We start from the raw sequence: 16663 nt of genomic DNA, 5'->3' as shown, positions 1-16663 counted from the left end.
TCTCAAATTTTATTTTTGATTAAATAAACATTTGTCTCTGAGCTGGGAAAATAATGATCAAATAAAACAATGACCTCTGTAGCAGCACCTGAGGTGTCATTTTAGGCTTAAATAAAGGTCCAAAGTTGCCTAAAATAGTTTGCACAAACAATGCAATTCCATTAGATGCACATTTAATAGCATGCTGATTTTTCTGAATGTTTTCACATTTATTCTTTACATTTTTGTATAGTGTCATGATGAAGGTCACATTATGCCCTTGTTTTAGCAGTATGTGTCCAAACTGGGTTTAAGTAAATACTACATGGCATTAAAATAAAAATATATAAATACTGGCATTTTTCCAAAATGCATTTCAGAACTTTGCATGTTTAAGATTGTATGGTTGCAGCATCTCAAGTAAATCTATGCCATATATGTGGCTATGAAATATTTATATACTAAACATTCATCATACTATATCTGCATTCTGTTTTACTGTCTGGGTACATTATAAAATGCTGACATGTTCATAATGTTAGAACAGGAACATGACCTAATCCAAGCGCATTACTGTAGAAGGGATTATCAAGAGTCCAAAACAAAGAGTGGGAGAGACAGGGCATACAGGGGTGAGCACATTGAGGGATGAGTGAACAGAAATAGCCTGGACAATAACAGCACTTGGAGCAGAGAAGAGAGACAGGTAAGCTGCCCAGGTTCAACACTGTAAAACTGACTTTGACTATACTGTATCTACCTTTTGCTTTATTCAGGAACCAAAAGACAGAGTTAAAGATTGTGTATTACAAATGTTCCCCAGCAAAAACTCTTCAGGTTTTAGAGACATTTCATATAATCATTCTTCTTCAAAATTTAAAAATCATCAAGCTTCAGGGTGAAGCACTGGACCTGTTACAGAGGTCTAGAGGGAGGAAACTAAAGAGTAGAAGGAACAGCAGGAGGATTAAGAGAACAATCAAGGTAGCCATGAGGACGGCAAGGCGAGCTAGCACCGTGGAGGTTCCCTCCTTCCTGCGACAGCTGGTGAGGGAGACTGAAAAGATGGTCACTTTCTTTTTCAAGGGAGGCCAGGTGGAACAACAAGCAGAAGACGATTCAGACTCTGAAGATGATAATGATGATGTGGAGGAGATACCCAGCCCTTATCTGGAGAGGCCAGTGCTACAGAAACATACTGCTGAGGGTGAGTCTAAGTGGGGCGTTAGCTATGCCCTAGCTAGCATGCAGGGATGGCGTGCACAAATGGAGGATGCCCACACATGCATGCCTGAGATGACTGAGGGCTTGCTGGATTGGAGTTACTTCGCTGTGTTTGATGGGCACGCTGGAAACACTGTGGCTCAGTATTGCTCTACACATCTGCTTGATCACATCCTTGCGACAGGTACATATTCTATTTTATAAATGAAGACACCCGTCACACATAAAAGATCAACTTGGTCTCTTAGAGAAAATAAATTATTTTTTAAAGCTGTGATCATTTTAGAGCTCGTCTACAGGTTGTGACATGAATAGCAATGAAAACAGAATATTCTTTCCACAACCAACCAGTATCTCGTTCTCAAAACTGGTTGTCTTTTAAAGAAAAGAGACAGGAACAAATAGCTCTGCTTCAGATGGGGACAGGCCTAATTTCCAGATGTGAAATTTCTAAATAGGTGAAGTTTTAAATAGAAATCTAAAAAATAATATAACTAATGAACTGCTGTGAAATATTGTGAATCAATTTTTATGAAATGCTCTTTGTAATTATATGGTAATTATAGGGCTAATGTCTTTCAATTACAGACTGAAACAACTGATAAAATGTTTCAAACCCAATTTACCTACTGGTGCTTCTGTAGAATTAACCCCAAAGATTGATTGTATACAGTATATATTAAAAGTCCAGTTAAAATTACAGGTCTTTGTAATGCAAAAAAAGAGGCCAAAATAAATCATGCCAGATCTTATTTTCCCCACATATTTTATGTGATATAGGAGCCCAAACTATTCAAAAATCAAATAGAAACATTTAGGTGGAACGAAACGTATACTAATCTGTTTTCTAATAAAGCTAACTTTATAATGGAGCATGTGAGAGGGTTCAGGATTAAACAATCACATTAAAACTGAGGCTCAGAATGGATTAGCATACACTTGACTAAATGCATGTAGTGATTGTGATAACTCCAGATAATGAGCTGTTTCTGTAGGTTCTTGGTTTCATCCAATTGCTGAAGCTGAAGAGCTGACATGATTTACATTGGTTTTAATATGTTACATTACAAAAACCTGCACACAACAGCGGTATGCAAACATTTTTATATCCACTGTAGATCTTTTTTGTGTAACTTGCAGATTTATTAGCATGGCATGAGAAAGTACACAAGAACATGTGTTCTAGGGTTATAGGTTATAAAGGGTTAGATGCTACATAAATAAGCTTACTTATAAGTCTTCAAAGATTGTATTCCAATCAGTACATTTTAATGGCTATTTTATAATTGCTGCCAAAATGTATAATTTTCTACATGCTTTGAAAGGCCTCAAACTCCTTGATTAGGATTATGCAGTGCTTATAAAAAATACTTCACATGTCTTTTCTCCTCCACCAGGTGGCATAGCTGCAGAGGAAAATGTGGAGCAAGTGAAAGACAGCATCCGAGATGGGTTCCTAGGCATTGACCGCCACATGTATCAACTTGCCCGCACCAGTGGCTGGGACCGCAGTGGCTCCACGGCAGCAGCCGTCATGATCTCTCCAAGAAACATTTACTTTATCAATTGTGGTGACTCCCGTACCTTTCTGTGTCGCAATGGCCAGGTGGTCTTCTACACGGAGGACCACAAGCCCTGTAACCCACGGGAGAAGGAACGCATACAGAATGCAGGGGGCTCAGTCACGCTGCAGAGAGTCAACGGCTCCCTGGCTGTGTCCCGCGCCCTAGGAGATTTCACCTTTAAGGAAGTGGAATGGAGGACACAGACAGAGCAGCTGGTGTCCCCCGAACCTGAGGTCTATGATCTGGAGCGCTCCCCTAGCGATGAATTCCTAGTGGTGGCTTGTGATGGAGTTTGGGATGCCATCAGTAATGAAGAGCTGTGTGCTTTTGTGCACAACCGGCTTTCAGTCTGTGATGATTTGAGGGAAGTCTGTTCACAGGTCATTGACCTCTGCCTCTATAAGGTTAGAAAAAAAAACTGTCATAAAAAGACCAACAAAATTAGTGAGCAAGCTAAAGATGCTTGCAATATACATTTAAAGTGATTCTATAAGATGTTTTAAGTGTTATTGGGGGGAGGCACGGTGGCTTAGTGGTTAGCACGTTCGCCTCACACCTCCAGGGTTGGGGGTTCATTTCCCGCCTCCGCCCTGTGTGTGTGGAGTTTGCATGTTCTCCCCATGCCTCGGGGGTTTCCTCCGGGTACTCCGGTTTCCTCCCCCGGTCCAAAGACATGCATGGTAGGTCGATTGGCATCTCTGGAAAATTGTCTGTAGTGTGTGATTGCGTGAGTGAATGAGACTGTGTGTGCCCTGCAATGGGTTGGCACTCCGTCCAGGGTGTATCCTGCCTTGATGCCCGATGACACCTGAGATAGGCACAGGAATTTAAAATGAATGAATGAGAGTGGAGTGTTATTGGGTTTTTTATCCTAAAAACTATGGGATCTGCTTTTTAAAAAAATACAGTATTAGCATTATTAAGCTCTGTGCTTTTCTAGACATCTAACATTACAAGAAAATATATTATATAGTAAAATAAAAAGTTAGTCCAATATTTCCTATTAAAAGTGATTTAATATACAGTGTCGTTGGCTTACTTCATGCTGACTCAAGGAAGATTAAAATTTGTAGGATATCTACGGTTCCAGACCTCAGGTCTTTAGACACACTTCATGCTCAACTTTTTGTCACTGTCAACATGCTAGAAAAAATAAGACACAAAACATTTCTGAAAGGCAATTTTGAATGTAGAATTTGAAACATTCAGTGTGACTATGAAGCTGACAACAATCATCAGTGGTGTCACATTGAATTTTCACTCTCACCAGTAATATAGGATAAATTTATTTTCCCTACATTCCTGAATCCGTCTATGACAAGCCACTAATTAAGATTCCAACTACTCTAATTGTTTTTAGTTGATTTTTGTTTTATATGCATCATTTTATTTGAATAAGAGAGTGAAAGAGTTCATTGTTGTGAATGAATAAGAACCAGTGGATTTTAGATGTTTCTTGCTCAATATTCTTTTGAAAGGCATTTTGTTCTTGAATTTAATGAAGAGATAATGATTATTATGATTCAGCCATTGTATTTAAAGCTTGCTTATATCACAGGAAAGTGAGACACCAATGGCATTTGTTCTCCCTAGTGGCCATATAGAGAAAATGTATGTATGTATATTGAGAAAGATCACATACTGGGTAATAACCCTACGCGCTATACATGCATACTGATATACACAGTAATGTTTTTCCTAATAATTCTGTCATTTAAATGTATCTCCAAAGTTTTGACCCCATAACAAACCAACATTACTATACTAAAGAATTTGTCGTCATTATTCATATTATTACTATTTAGGTATGATATTTACCATTTGGCCATATGGGACAAAGCTCTTAGTCATTTAGGACACGGCTCTCTGAATGTAGGCACTTAGGTGAGATAATAATGAAAAATTATTCAGCACAACCTATGTTAAGAAATGTTCTTTCACAAGTTTCTCAACCAGTGGCTTCCTCTAATTCCTCTTTTAACTAGTGGCTTCCTGTAAATTCTCAGCATTTTAATAAAATTGTTTTATGCAGTCACATCTCACAGATGATAAGTAGTATTTGTTAATTTGGTTTTATAGTTCACTTCATTTCACCTCATATCAATATTCAATATCGTTCAATTGTTCAGTTTTAACACAAACAGATTCTAAACTCTCGTGTTGTTGCTGGGTCCATACATCCATTCCATACACTTGTACTGGATAATTTTAACTGTTACATTCATTTTAGATACATAATGCATTTTAGACAAACAACTGAAATAGTTTTTATATAGTAGATATATCCATTTCAACCTGTGGCACATCAGTTACACTGATTATATTTTCTCATAAATTACAGGGAAGTTTGGACAACATGAGCATCATCATCATCTGCTTCAGTGGCTCACCTCAAGTGACACGTGAAGCACTGCAACGGGAAGCAGAGCTGGAACAACTCGTAGATTGTAAAGTAAAAGGTTATTTTCTCATTCTGTACTATAAACACACACACACGCGCACACACACACACACACACACACACACACACACACACACACACGCGTGCGCACACACACACACACACGGGGGCACACACACACACACACACACACACACACACACACACGCGTGCGCGCACACACACACACACACACACGGGGGCACACACACACACACACACACACACACACACACACACACACACACACACACTATAGAAAAACATTCAGTTAAACATCTCAAACATCTTCTTATCATCCTATACACAGAAATCATTGAAGTGATCAGGAGTCAAAATGAGGAGCCTGATCTGCTTCATCTGATGAAGTTTCTGGCAACTGAAAACATCCCTGGACTTCCACCGGGAGGCGGCATCACAAGCAAGTAAGTGGAACAAGGGGTTTCTGTATTACCCTTTATGCATTGACACATAATGGATGATTAAAAATTATTTAAAAAAAAAAAGAATTTACTAAATATCTAATTTTTTCTCCTTCTTAGGAGAGACTGCATAATTGCTGCATACCAGAAATATTCAGCAGCTTTCAGGACTGTTCAGGACCGAGCGGTACATACTTCTACTTAGAAATGAGACAAACATTGAAACGTCTATGTGCAGAAAATATCCAGTCTGAATAGTCATTTTATTTGAGATAATACTGTTGAAAATGGTTTATTACTTGTACGACAATATTGGTGTGATATAAAGAACAGATCAATCAACAACACCACGTTGATATAGACAGAGTTGAGGCAGTTTAATTATGAAGTTATATGTCATTTCTTTTCTTTACTCTAGGATATTGGTGGCTCAGAGGATTCTAACTAATGGTGGTTGCCTTGGAAACTACATCAAAAGCCTCACATAGCAACAGACTCTATCATGAAAAACATGACAGATGAACTTTAATATGATAAAAAGATACAAAAAAAAGTTAAAAAATAAATAAATAATAGCAGGGAATTTAAAATGCATCCAGGCCCATTAACTGCAAATATGTCTATCAGCAGGGAAATAGGCATTTCAGCTGTCACTCTTTCACTCTAGTGACTGTAAATCCCTGATTATGCAGATTATTCTTGTATATACAGCAGACAGTGAGCAGAATCTACATAATGTAGATATTACTATACATTCTCCAATAAAGTATAAACATTCATATGGAGGAAGTTTTCAGGCATTCTGCTTTAATATGGGCCAGCAAAGATACTCTAGGTTCTAAAATTTTACTATATAATAAATTGAGATTTTGGAAAATGAGTTAATGTTTGAATGTGTAACATTTCTCCGGCGGAGAAAGTACTGAGAATGACTACAGTAACATTCATATCGACATGATAAGCATAAGGACAGAGACAGAGACAATGACTCACACCCAAGAGAACTAAACTATATATATATATATGATAAATGAATGAACTGATATGATATAAGATTAATTAATGAATTAAGGATCACAAACTTTATTATTTTAAGAGTATATAATTTTTATCCCTACCCTAATATATATTTCATATATAATATACGTTTTAAAATAACATGTATATGTATAGGATTTGTTAGCTATCATTATGCACTTGACATGTTTTTGTCATGTTTTTTGTACAGTATATTAATTGCAGATTTAACATTTAACAAATTACAGTAGATACACAAAAACATTTATACATATAGTGATACATACCGTTGTACTGAAATGATACCATAGACTCTGTGTGATCACCAACAAATATATCACATTTTGAATTATTTGTTCTAAATAAATTTATTGTTTTTGACTCATTTTTGTATTTGATCCCTTACTTAGAATCTTACATATGGTTTTGCAAAGGAGTACTAAGCCTAATGCTATTTTGTCCATCACTTTATACTGCATCTAAAGCATTAGTTATAAAAAGACCATTAGACAAGTGCAGCTCATACAGAACGCTCCTGCCAGAACCAGAACCTGACCAGAACCAAAACATCTGAGCACATCACTCCAGTCCTCAGGTCCTTACACTGGCTTCCAGTTACATTTAGAATAGATTTTAAAGTATTGTTACACGTTTATAAATATTTATAACGATAAATATCGTTTATATATATGTTTTTATTATGATTTTATCATGTGTCTCTTATTTTTACATATATTTTTTTTTTCTCTCTTATAAACTGTTTTCTAATTTCTATGTAAAGCACTTTGAATGACCTCTGTGTATGAAATGTGCTATACAAATAACCTTGCCTTGCCTTGCCTTTGCATACTACACTTAAGAATGTATTGGAAGAACCAATGGAAACCAGAAAGCTGTCCACAGAAATCATTCCTACAGCATATTTTCTTGCTAGTAGTGAAGCGTTTGTCGTGTGACATGAGTTATTCTTAGACAATAATCTCTTGCATATGGTGTGATACGTCATTAGCTTGTAATCTACACCTGCAATCGGATTATAGTGCTTTATAGTTTTTTATATACATTATATACATCATTCATCTTATATACTGTGCATTTTCAAGCAAATGAATATTCATTAAAATATTACTCTATGCAAAGATTAATAGAGTTACATACCATGACATTGCAGTCTTCCATACACTAATTTCCCCTGCGGGTTTTATTTATGTTTAGTGTTTGAATTAATACTCAAAAAACCATTTCATAAGTCTAGAGTGGGATTACTTTATTACTCCACAAAGCTGGCACTTTGCCTACACAGCAATCTTCACCTAGCAAAATATCTACAAGCTGCATCCTGTAGTTGTTACTAAGTAAAATAAGGAAGTAAATAAGGAAGAAAGGAAGGAAGTAAGAAGTATTCAAATAACAGATCAAGGCCCAGTCTCAGAGTTGTGGGCCGCATGTTTGACACTCCTGGTCTAGAGCCAACACTTTAGTGTCTAATATCTATAGAATGTGTTATTTAAGTGTGGCATGTCTTGTCACCTCTGTACTAATTACCCAAGCCGTAGCTTTAGTGCTGCTTCTTTTCATTTGTATTAGAGGTGCAGCAAACTAGAAAGAATATCAGAGGCACAGTGAATGCACAGAAACATTCAGTTAAGGAAAAGTACTATAAGTAAGACACAGACAATAATTCTGCTGAGAAAAGAAATTCTGTCGTCAAAGAAGGTAAGTAATGATCAGTGGCTTTCTTTTCTTATTGCAGTAGGAAAATGCTTTGTGTATATTTGAAAGCTGAGTGTAATTAATGTGTGTAAATGCCTTCTATTCATGAGCGTGAAAAGATGAAAAGCCTGTTTTATACACATTATTTATATATAACAGCAGCTTGTGTTCCATTTTTTGTCATTTTGTCCATTTTTGTCAAAGTTTCCACTCAAAATGCCAAGAAATCTCAAATTTAATAAGAACATACAGTAATGCATAGGTGCTTATTATTAACTTCTTATTTTTGTTTATTAAAATCAGTGGAATAGACTGTATGTGTGTAACTATACATACATCTAGAACATTTTTAGGGTTTCAGGAGAGTAAACTTTCTTTCGAAATGTTTTCGTTCACTTCTGAATGCCCAGGAAAAGTAGGAGACGAATTCGAGATAAAAAGGGCAAAATAATCAAAATAACACATATATTATTTAAATATAACTAATAGACCTCTCCTGTACTCTGGCTAGACAACGTTAATTGAATTCTGCTGACATTCATGAACTTTGGGTATAACTCTCAATTTATATTTATCATATATAATCTTTTTCATGGTTACCTGTCTCTGTGTCTCATTAAGGCACAATGCCATTAAAGGTAGAGGCTGGTTCGGTCTATGGACGCATGATTGGCCCCAGCCTGGCAGTCAGTCTGGGGGCTTCAGAGGCACTTCCTCTTCTCATCCCAGAAGATGAGCCAGAGCAGAACTATTTGAAGCCACTGACCAGAGCAGAGCTGGAGGCAGCAGCTGGAGGACCAGGCTGGAAGAAGTTCCGCTCTCGCCTGGTTCTTCTCTTCTGGCTAAGTTGGCTGACCATATTGGGTATTGCTATCACCGTGATTGTACAGAGCCCACGGCCTGTAGCTCATCGCCTGCCCTGGTGGCAGAAGGAGCTTTTCTACCGCTTACAGCCTGCCCTGTTCATGGATGCAGAGTCAGGTGCTATAATCAGTAAGTAGATGCATGCCAGAGTGCAACCAGTTACACAGACATAATAACCATTCTTAATTTATAACCATCCTTTATTGTTTAATATTATAAATATAGTATGAATGATACATATATTAAACCTATGTGATAAGTTTAACTGCTAACATTCAGTCTTCATTCATTCACTCACCGTCAGGAAAGCACATTATCTCGCATATATAGGCAAAATTTTGTGGACACCTGACAATTACATGCCTATGTGATTCTTCCCTACAAATTTTTGTCACAAACTTTGGAAGCACACAACTGTATAGAATCTTTGTATACTGTAGTATTACAATTTGCATTTTATGGAACTACTATACATATATACTATATGTATATAGAATATATATACTATATGTATATTCTGTCTTATTCTCTAGCCTCATACCATGCTAAATGCCCTAATTAAGTCATTGATAATAACAGCCAGTGATAACTAGCCTGGTTATGCTTAGCCTTAGCCAACCTTAGTATTTTTTACACTTAGTTAAAAAGTGTAGCTCTTTCTCTGAGGCATTGCTGTTACACTGTTTATGCTCTGCAGTGAGTCAGGATTGCTTATACCAGCCTGTTTCAATGGCCAGTCTGTGTGCACTGCGTCTGTACTTTGTCAACCTGGTCCTGTGTTTAAAATCTTGGGTTTATTAATTATATTTACAATTGCAGCATTCTTCATTATATTCTACTCCCATACAGGAGTGTCTGAGAGGCTGCCATACCTTAAGTCTTTAGGAGTTGGAGTTATTATATTGGAGGGATTATTCAAGTCGGATATCTCAGTCTTAAACCTGACTCAGATTGAACAGAGACTTGGAACATTACCTGAGTTCCACCAATTCATCACCAACAGTCATGCAGCAGGTATATATATTTTTAACCCCGTTAACATTTTTCTGAGACTATTGCTATGTTCTTATAGGAAAGAACTGAAGAGCGGAGAGAGGCCATTATTATTATTATTATTATTATTATTATTATTATTATTATTATTATTATTATGGGTAAATTGCTGTTGTTTTTATATTGCGAGCTATTCATTTGCTTCTATTAACATACATATATAATAATAAGTGAGGCTATAGAAGATACACCCTACTCTTTTTCTGAGGACCATCTCTATCTACATGAAAACAAACTATGCACATGGTTATTAAACCATTATTGTGCAGTAGGTGGCAATGTTCGGCCATAAGTTAACACACTATAAAAATTTATATTTGTGGTTGCCTGTCATCAGTGAATCAGTCTGTAATGATATGTTATGTTATTGTATGTTAACTGATATTCAGTGTAAGTATATATACTGTGACTGCGTTTAATTCAGGTATGAGGGTCATTCTAGACCTCTGCAACTACAAGGCAGAGATGATATCAAATGCTTCTGATTATGTCCAGGTAAATATGCTTTAATTATTTAAATGTGTTTACTGTGTGTGTGTGTGTGTGTGTGTGTGTGTATTACTCCACTAATCTGTGTTATTCACTTATCTCTCCTAGGATTCATTAAGGTACTGGCTTGAGCAAGGTGTGTCAGGATTTGAAATCTGCAATGTAGGCACTACGTTTACTGAGAAGGTAAAATAATTCTGAGGATTAACTGACATGATGTGTTCATGGTGGGAAAGGGAATATCCATAATTTGAGTGCAACCAGAATACAAGTAGTGTGTTTTTGTAATTGTGACTTTCAGACACTGCAAATGTGGAAAGAAGTGGTCAAGGAGTTTAACACAGATGGCAATGAAAGGTCTTGAGCAGCCATTTTAGACCTCACTGTAAAATATCTACATTTATTCAGAAATGGAAAACTGCAGTGCATTGCATTTACCAACATATGAATTTTCCACATATTGCTGTACATAACTAAGTGTATGTCCTTTTTTGTTTTACAGGATAACGATGGTGAGGGAAATAAGTGATTCTGTTCCAGGGCTCAATATTTCCGAGTCAGCAATAAACAGCTCTACGTTTGAGTTAGTATCAAAGTTTCTGATTCCTCCATCCTCACATCCATTATCAGCCTCTGAGATAGCTGAAGAAATGGAGTCCATGTTGAAGAACCTCCATGGAGAAAGGCCAAGCTGGAGAGTGAGTAGATTTCTTGTTTAATATTCACAACCCAAACAGGGGTAAATGCCATGCTTAGTTCACTGGTTTTAAGCAATGATTTTTCTTTCAGTGTGGATATATTTGTGATATGTCATTCTCTTTACAGGTGGTAAACTTTATACAATTTGTAACATTAAACATTCAAAATGTCATTAGGGAAAACAAGGTTTGTTCACTTCTTGAACAGGAACTGCACATTGACATTGTATTCTTCACTTTATGGCATGCTTCAGTTTTAGAGCATTACAATTCTAGGAAAATGGATAATTCTCTTAGGACCCGCAGAGTCTGATGTTGTTTGATGTTTGACTGATACTGTAGTTAAAGGTCACTTTCCCTAAAGCAGCACACAGTAAAAATCTTTTAAATGTACCGAGGGAGTTTCACATCAAGAGCTTTTGAATTAAGTGGAATTCAATTATTTTTTTCTCATCATACAACAATACTTTATACAGCACAAGGCCTGCAAAGCACTGTATATACACAAAATACACAAAAGTGATTGAACAAAGATAATTAGATGTAATATTTATTTATCTAACAATAAAAACACGCAGTAATACATAACCTTTGCTGAAACAAATATCAACATTAGCAACACTAGTTTTAAGGAGAGAGGAACTGCAATCAAGAATTAGAAACAAAATGCCACACGTTACAATCTAATAAATACAATAAAAACCTATCATTTTTTTATTGTCAGCTGTCAAACCCAACACAGTATTTTAGCCGACTGGTTACTTGAAAAAAAAAACTTGGCAGAGCTGATTAATGTATAGAGGAAAAAACATTGCAACTTTAGTGTTCTAAATGAACCAGTGCATCCTCTGTAACAGATTGTTGTGCTTTATCGAATTGCTTGTATTTATGTAAATGATTTGGCTGAAGGCAGCTCACCAGACAAGAAACCTGCTAAAGGTTAGGAAAGGGGAACATTTTCACAGATAAGAGAAAGTATGAGTTTATTTTCTGCAAGTCAGATCCAAAACAGATGTATCACATGAAGCAACTATAAAACAAATGACTTTTTTGTCTTTTTTTTTTAACCATAAACAAACCATTACACATGAAATGGTTAACTGTTAATGGTCCTTATCTGGAACATTGCAAGCAGAGAATTTCACTGGACCTTTAAAATTGTCGCATACCCCAGCCTTAGATAGCATGCTATGTAGGAAATACTGATTTTACTGGACAACAGTAGCAACATGCAGCTCATCTAGATGGTGTACTGTACAATTGCTGAGTAGAAACTGTCAAATTTGTCATAGACCTTCATATATATTTATATTTCCAGCATTTGACAGACACCCTTATCCAGAGCTACTTACATTATTTCTTACTCTATCTAATATTTATACAGCTATTGATTACAGCTAATTATATAGCAATTGAGGGTTAAGGGCCTTTCTCAGGGGCCCAACAGTGGCAGACCTGGGATCAAACTCACAACCTTCTGATTGGTAGCCCAACACCTTAATCACTAGGCTACCACATGCCCACACTAGGCTACCACTAGGCTACCACACTAGGCTAGTGGTGTTTCTGGATACAACATTCATGCTATTGTAATTGTTTTCAATTGAGATAAAATCGACCCCGGCAATGATCTCAGCTGTTTACATGATCCGCTGTAGGGTTTTGCATTATTAGTAACTGAAGTGATTTCACCTGTATGTGATTAGGTAACAAACAGTTTGTGTGTATTCCAGGTGGATGGGCCTGTATCCTGGAATCTGCAGAAAATTGTCATGGTTCTGATGATGACCCTGCCTGGAACTCCTGTTATCAGATATGGTGATGAGATCAGTCAAGCTCCAGTAAGCAAATTAAAGGGAAAGAAATGGGCAAGACTTGTTTTGATCTTGGATTAACAAACAAAAATTCTGTCTCTTAATACATACCCTATGTTTATAAACTAAGAATCTAAAATAAAGTCCAAATGAGTTATAGAATAAAAATAAAAGAAACAGAATGAGACAAAGTAGAGACATGAGATTTTACATGCAAGTGCCAGGTACATTGGTACACTAGGTTGCATTGTAGCCCTATAGCTCCAGGGTTTTTCTAATTCAATCTTGAGGTTGTGTTACTGTTTGTGTGGAGTTTCACATGCTGTCTGTGTGGAATTCTTCAGGGTTCTCAGGCAGAGACAGAAAAATCCCTTTTCCTTCTATTTCATCTCATTGGTGTCTAATATAAACACTGAGATGGTGGTGGCTCATTGATTAAGGTGTTGGGTTACTGACAGGAAGCTCATGAGCACAAATTCCAGCCCCATCGATCTGCCACTTTTGGGCTTTTGACCACTTAACTGCTAACATAACTACTCAGCTGTCTAAAAATTGTAAGTCACTTTGGATAAAAGCACCAGTACAAGATAATGACACTATAGTGGTGATAATAATAGATCTCATTTTGGATTTATTCTAATTATGTTTCCTGGCCCATGTGTCAGTTCACATTATAAACCTCAGTGTTGAATTAACACACACTTTTAAATGAACTGCTACAAGATTTATAGGAAATTTTGATTTTTCTTTTTTTTTCTTTTGCAGAGCCCACATCACCCAACGCATTCCACAGCTCTCTTCCGCTCTCTGAGCCGCACACGTTTTCATGAAGAAGCTCTCCTTTATGGCACCTTCACCTTTCTCACTTTCAATACCACTTCCCTCAGTTTTGGTTCCACAAACTCCACAAACTCCACAGCCACATCACCTATGGCATACCTGCGCTCATGGGGGTGTATTCATTTCCTGGTGCTGTTTAACTTGGGTTCAGAGTCTCATGCGCTAGACTATAACTGGACATTGAATGTTCCTGAAAGTGGAATGTTTGTAACTAGCACAGGTCTGAATCGCGTTGGTCCAGTGACTCTTCAGTCCATAACACTCCAACCTTACGAAGCCATTGTCATTAAGCTGTTTGAGACAGACCCTGATTTCTGAGAGGCAGGAAATAAGTACTCTTAGGAGTAGCCTGAAATACCAATGGAGTTTATTGGAGTATGTTTATAGTATGTCTATAGTTTCTTCTTTTAACCACATGAGGTCACTCTATTATACCTGCTACAGTATATCTTACGTTTCAAAGGTTTGGGTGTGACAGAGTTTTAAACAAACAGGATTTTGTGGTTTTTCACTTTGCGACTTCAGCATTTTCCTCAGATGTGCAGATTATTAATGACGATGTGAATTCACATTACTCAGAATTGACCTCAGACAAACAACCATGGCCAATACACATTCCCTAATTTCCTGAAGAACTCACATTCATTCCCTTACTCAGAAAAGATCTGTTTTAAATTATTCTGTTGTGCTCATATCCCCGGGAATTAAAAACCACATAAAACAAAAATTCATTAGAATACCACAATTGCTATAAAAACAGATTTGCCTCTCTGTGGACCTGCATGACCATGGTATTGAAGGCAGAATATATTCAGACGTCATTTATACACTTGTAAATAGACTTTTCTGTTAACAATAGGAACTCAAACCCCCTTTTCTTTCAATTAATGTAAAATATTTCAAAACTATTGGCTTGATGTTGTTTTTGATTATTAATATTCTACAGACCACAAGATTGTGGTGAGGTTGTGATGCTTGGTTGCGAGGTTGTTTCAGTGATGCACAGTTCTGATTATCTTATCTTCAGGGTTTGCTAATGAAAGTTATCAGTACACTATCAATAAGACCGTATGAAAAGTTCAACACTAATGATACAGCAACAGATAAGTCAGTTCCATTGTCGTCAATGTAAGAAAAATGTGTCAGACTTTCATCCACTGTCTGCTGGTATTTCTCAGATTATACACTGAATATTGCATTTAGTAAAAGGCAGATCTATAATGCTTGGTCAGCAAAGTAAAGGTATCTGTTTCAACAGCTTTGCAACAGTCAACATATCATTGCACAGACAGAGCTGTTCATGCCTGTGCTAAAGTTAGAATTCACAGACAGTCTGCAGACTGACTATGGCATTAGACCATGGTGACCAATTTACTGATTGATTGGGTGATGCAGTAATCGTTCTTGTCTTTTAAGTCATTATACAATAATAAAGTCAGAGGGCACAAAATGTGTACTGTGATAGGAATTGCTCAAACTATTACTTTCCCATGTGCAGAAATTATGAAATTATGACAACGCCTAAAGAAGAAGTGTGAAGTTTCCGTTCTCTTTATATCTCTTGTGACATTTACTTGCAGAGTTAGTGTTAATAATTATTTTTTATTTGCTCTTTTTATTTTCTTTGTGAAGAACAAATATATCTGTACATGCTATGCCTTCTAATGAAACAAAAAAGTCTGCAAAAATGGAAATTCTAAAGCATGCGTTATTCCATACACAGAGTCTATATTAAGGTAAATTCCAGACAGACTTACCGGTAGTGAAACTCAGATTTCATCACAGCTGGCAATAATGGGTTGCTCACTTCTATAGTAATAATCCTTTATTTTGGCCAGAGACAGCAAATTGTTTGGGTTTTTTTAGTGTATTAGTTTTTCCTTCTATGTCTCCAGTCTGTCTTTAAGATCTTCATATTTCATCATCTATGTCATCCTGGCATAGTTGTACCTCTGTAAAATGTACCAAATCTACCAGAAACCTAATTAAAGAAAACAGCATATCTTTTAAGAAATCATGCAGGTAATTGTGCACCTGACCTATCTGATTACAATCATAGCATACCATTCTGATTTTCTTTGTTGTTTTTTTCTAAACAAATATTCCCAACCTACTAATGGAAAGTGAAGGACGTACTTTACGTCTGAAAAATCTACCGTTATTATGCAGTGAAACTGCTGTTCTGAGCTCCTTTTTTGTAAGGGTTACGGCCCTGGATCATTAATCTTAGTATAAGAAATTTGATAAATAAGTGGGCTAGAAATAGCACAAACATTTTCTTTCATGGACACTGCAGTTAGTCCAACTATACTCTGTTCACTGCCTGAATAAATACACAAACATGGGAAAATGGAGCAGTTGTTGTTGTCATGAAATCGGGAAATGAAGAAAAATTAGGAGATCAGTTTATGCAACTGATGTTTCTTTAAATCACACAAAACAACACTGAGGAGAAGTACAACTTAAATCATTACACATTGAAATGGTTGTGATATTTATTTGGTTTCCTGGGATTCTTCAGCCAAGTCAAACTAGCCAGCTATTC

General features: G+C 36.5%; 2 protein-coding genes across 5 annotated transcripts; both read left to right on the top strand.

Moving 5' to 3' along the window:
* The first annotated feature begins 599 nt into the window (after positions 1 to 599).
* On the top strand, positions 600 to 6885 carry ppm1na (protein phosphatase, Mg2+/Mn2+ dependent, 1Na (putative)). Of its 4 annotated transcripts, none has more exons than XM_060888192.1 (7): positions 600 to 685; positions 871 to 1387; positions 2601 to 3172; positions 5110 to 5227; positions 5519 to 5633; positions 5751 to 5817; positions 6049 to 6885. In XM_060888192.1, the coding sequence occupies exons 2-7, from the start codon at positions 970 to 972 to the stop codon at positions 6076 to 6078; spliced, it is 1320 nt and encodes a 439-aa protein (XP_060744175.1). In that variant the 5' UTR covers positions 600 to 685; positions 871 to 969; the 3' UTR covers positions 6079 to 6885. The 4 variants fall into 4 exon arrangements, with proteins under 4 accessions (XP_060744175.1, XP_060744176.1, XP_060744177.1 ...); XM_060888193.1 differs by having other exon boundaries at positions 607 to 685; positions 803 to 1387; XM_060888194.1 differs by having other exon boundaries at positions 615 to 685; positions 1066 to 1387.
* A 1287-nt stretch (positions 6886 to 8172) lies between these two features.
* Positions 8173 to 15626, top strand: si:dkey-202g17.3 (amino acid transporter heavy chain SLC3A2). Its single transcript, XM_060888464.1, has 9 exons — positions 8173 to 8363; positions 8982 to 9353; positions 10074 to 10238; positions 10702 to 10772; positions 10875 to 10952; positions 11068 to 11123; positions 11269 to 11464; positions 13198 to 13305; positions 14044 to 15626. Exons 2-9 carry the CDS (start codon positions 8987 to 8989, stop codon positions 14434 to 14436), a joined length of 1434 nt encoding a protein of 477 aa, XP_060744447.1. The 5' UTR covers positions 8173 to 8363; positions 8982 to 8986; the 3' UTR covers positions 14437 to 15626.
* The last annotated feature ends 1037 nt before the right edge of the window (positions 15627 to 16663 follow it).

Source organism: Tachysurus vachellii, chromosome 15 (assembly GCF_030014155.1).
Source record: "Tachysurus vachellii isolate PV-2020 chromosome 15, HZAU_Pvac_v1, whole genome shotgun sequence".
Lineage (NCBI taxonomy): Eukaryota > Metazoa > Chordata > Actinopteri > Siluriformes > Bagridae > Tachysurus > Tachysurus vachellii.
This window is presented reverse-complemented; position numbering and strand designations above follow the sequence as displayed.

What these genes read in the sequence shown, in the direction of transcription:
- ppm1na (XM_060888192.1), top strand. Translation starts at nt 970, where the DNA reads ATGAGGACGGCAAGGCGAGCTAGCACCGTGGAGGTTCCCTCCTTCCTG. An exon ending in TTGACCTCTGCCTCTATAAG is followed by an intron (nt 3,173 to 5,109) that starts GTTAGAAAAAAA and finishes CATAAATTACAG; the next exon opens with GGAAGTTTGGACAACATGAG. An exon ending in CGTAGATTGTAAAGTAAAAG is followed by an intron (nt 5,228 to 5,518) that starts GTTATTTTCTCA and finishes TCCTATACACAG; the next exon opens with AAATCATTGAAGTGATCAGG.
- si:dkey-202g17.3 (XM_060888464.1), top strand. Translation starts at nt 8,987, where the DNA reads ATGCCATTAAAGGTAGAGGCTGGTTCGGTCTATGGACGCATGATTGGC. An exon ending in ATGCTTCTGATTATGTCCAG is followed by an intron (nt 10,773 to 10,874) that starts GTAAATATGCTT and finishes TATCTCTCCTAG; the next exon opens with GATTCATTAAGGTACTGGCT. An exon ending in AACACAGATGGCAATGAAAG is followed by an intron (nt 11,124 to 11,268) that starts GTCTTGAGCAGC and finishes TTTGTTTTACAG; the next exon opens with GATAACGATGGTGAGGGAAA.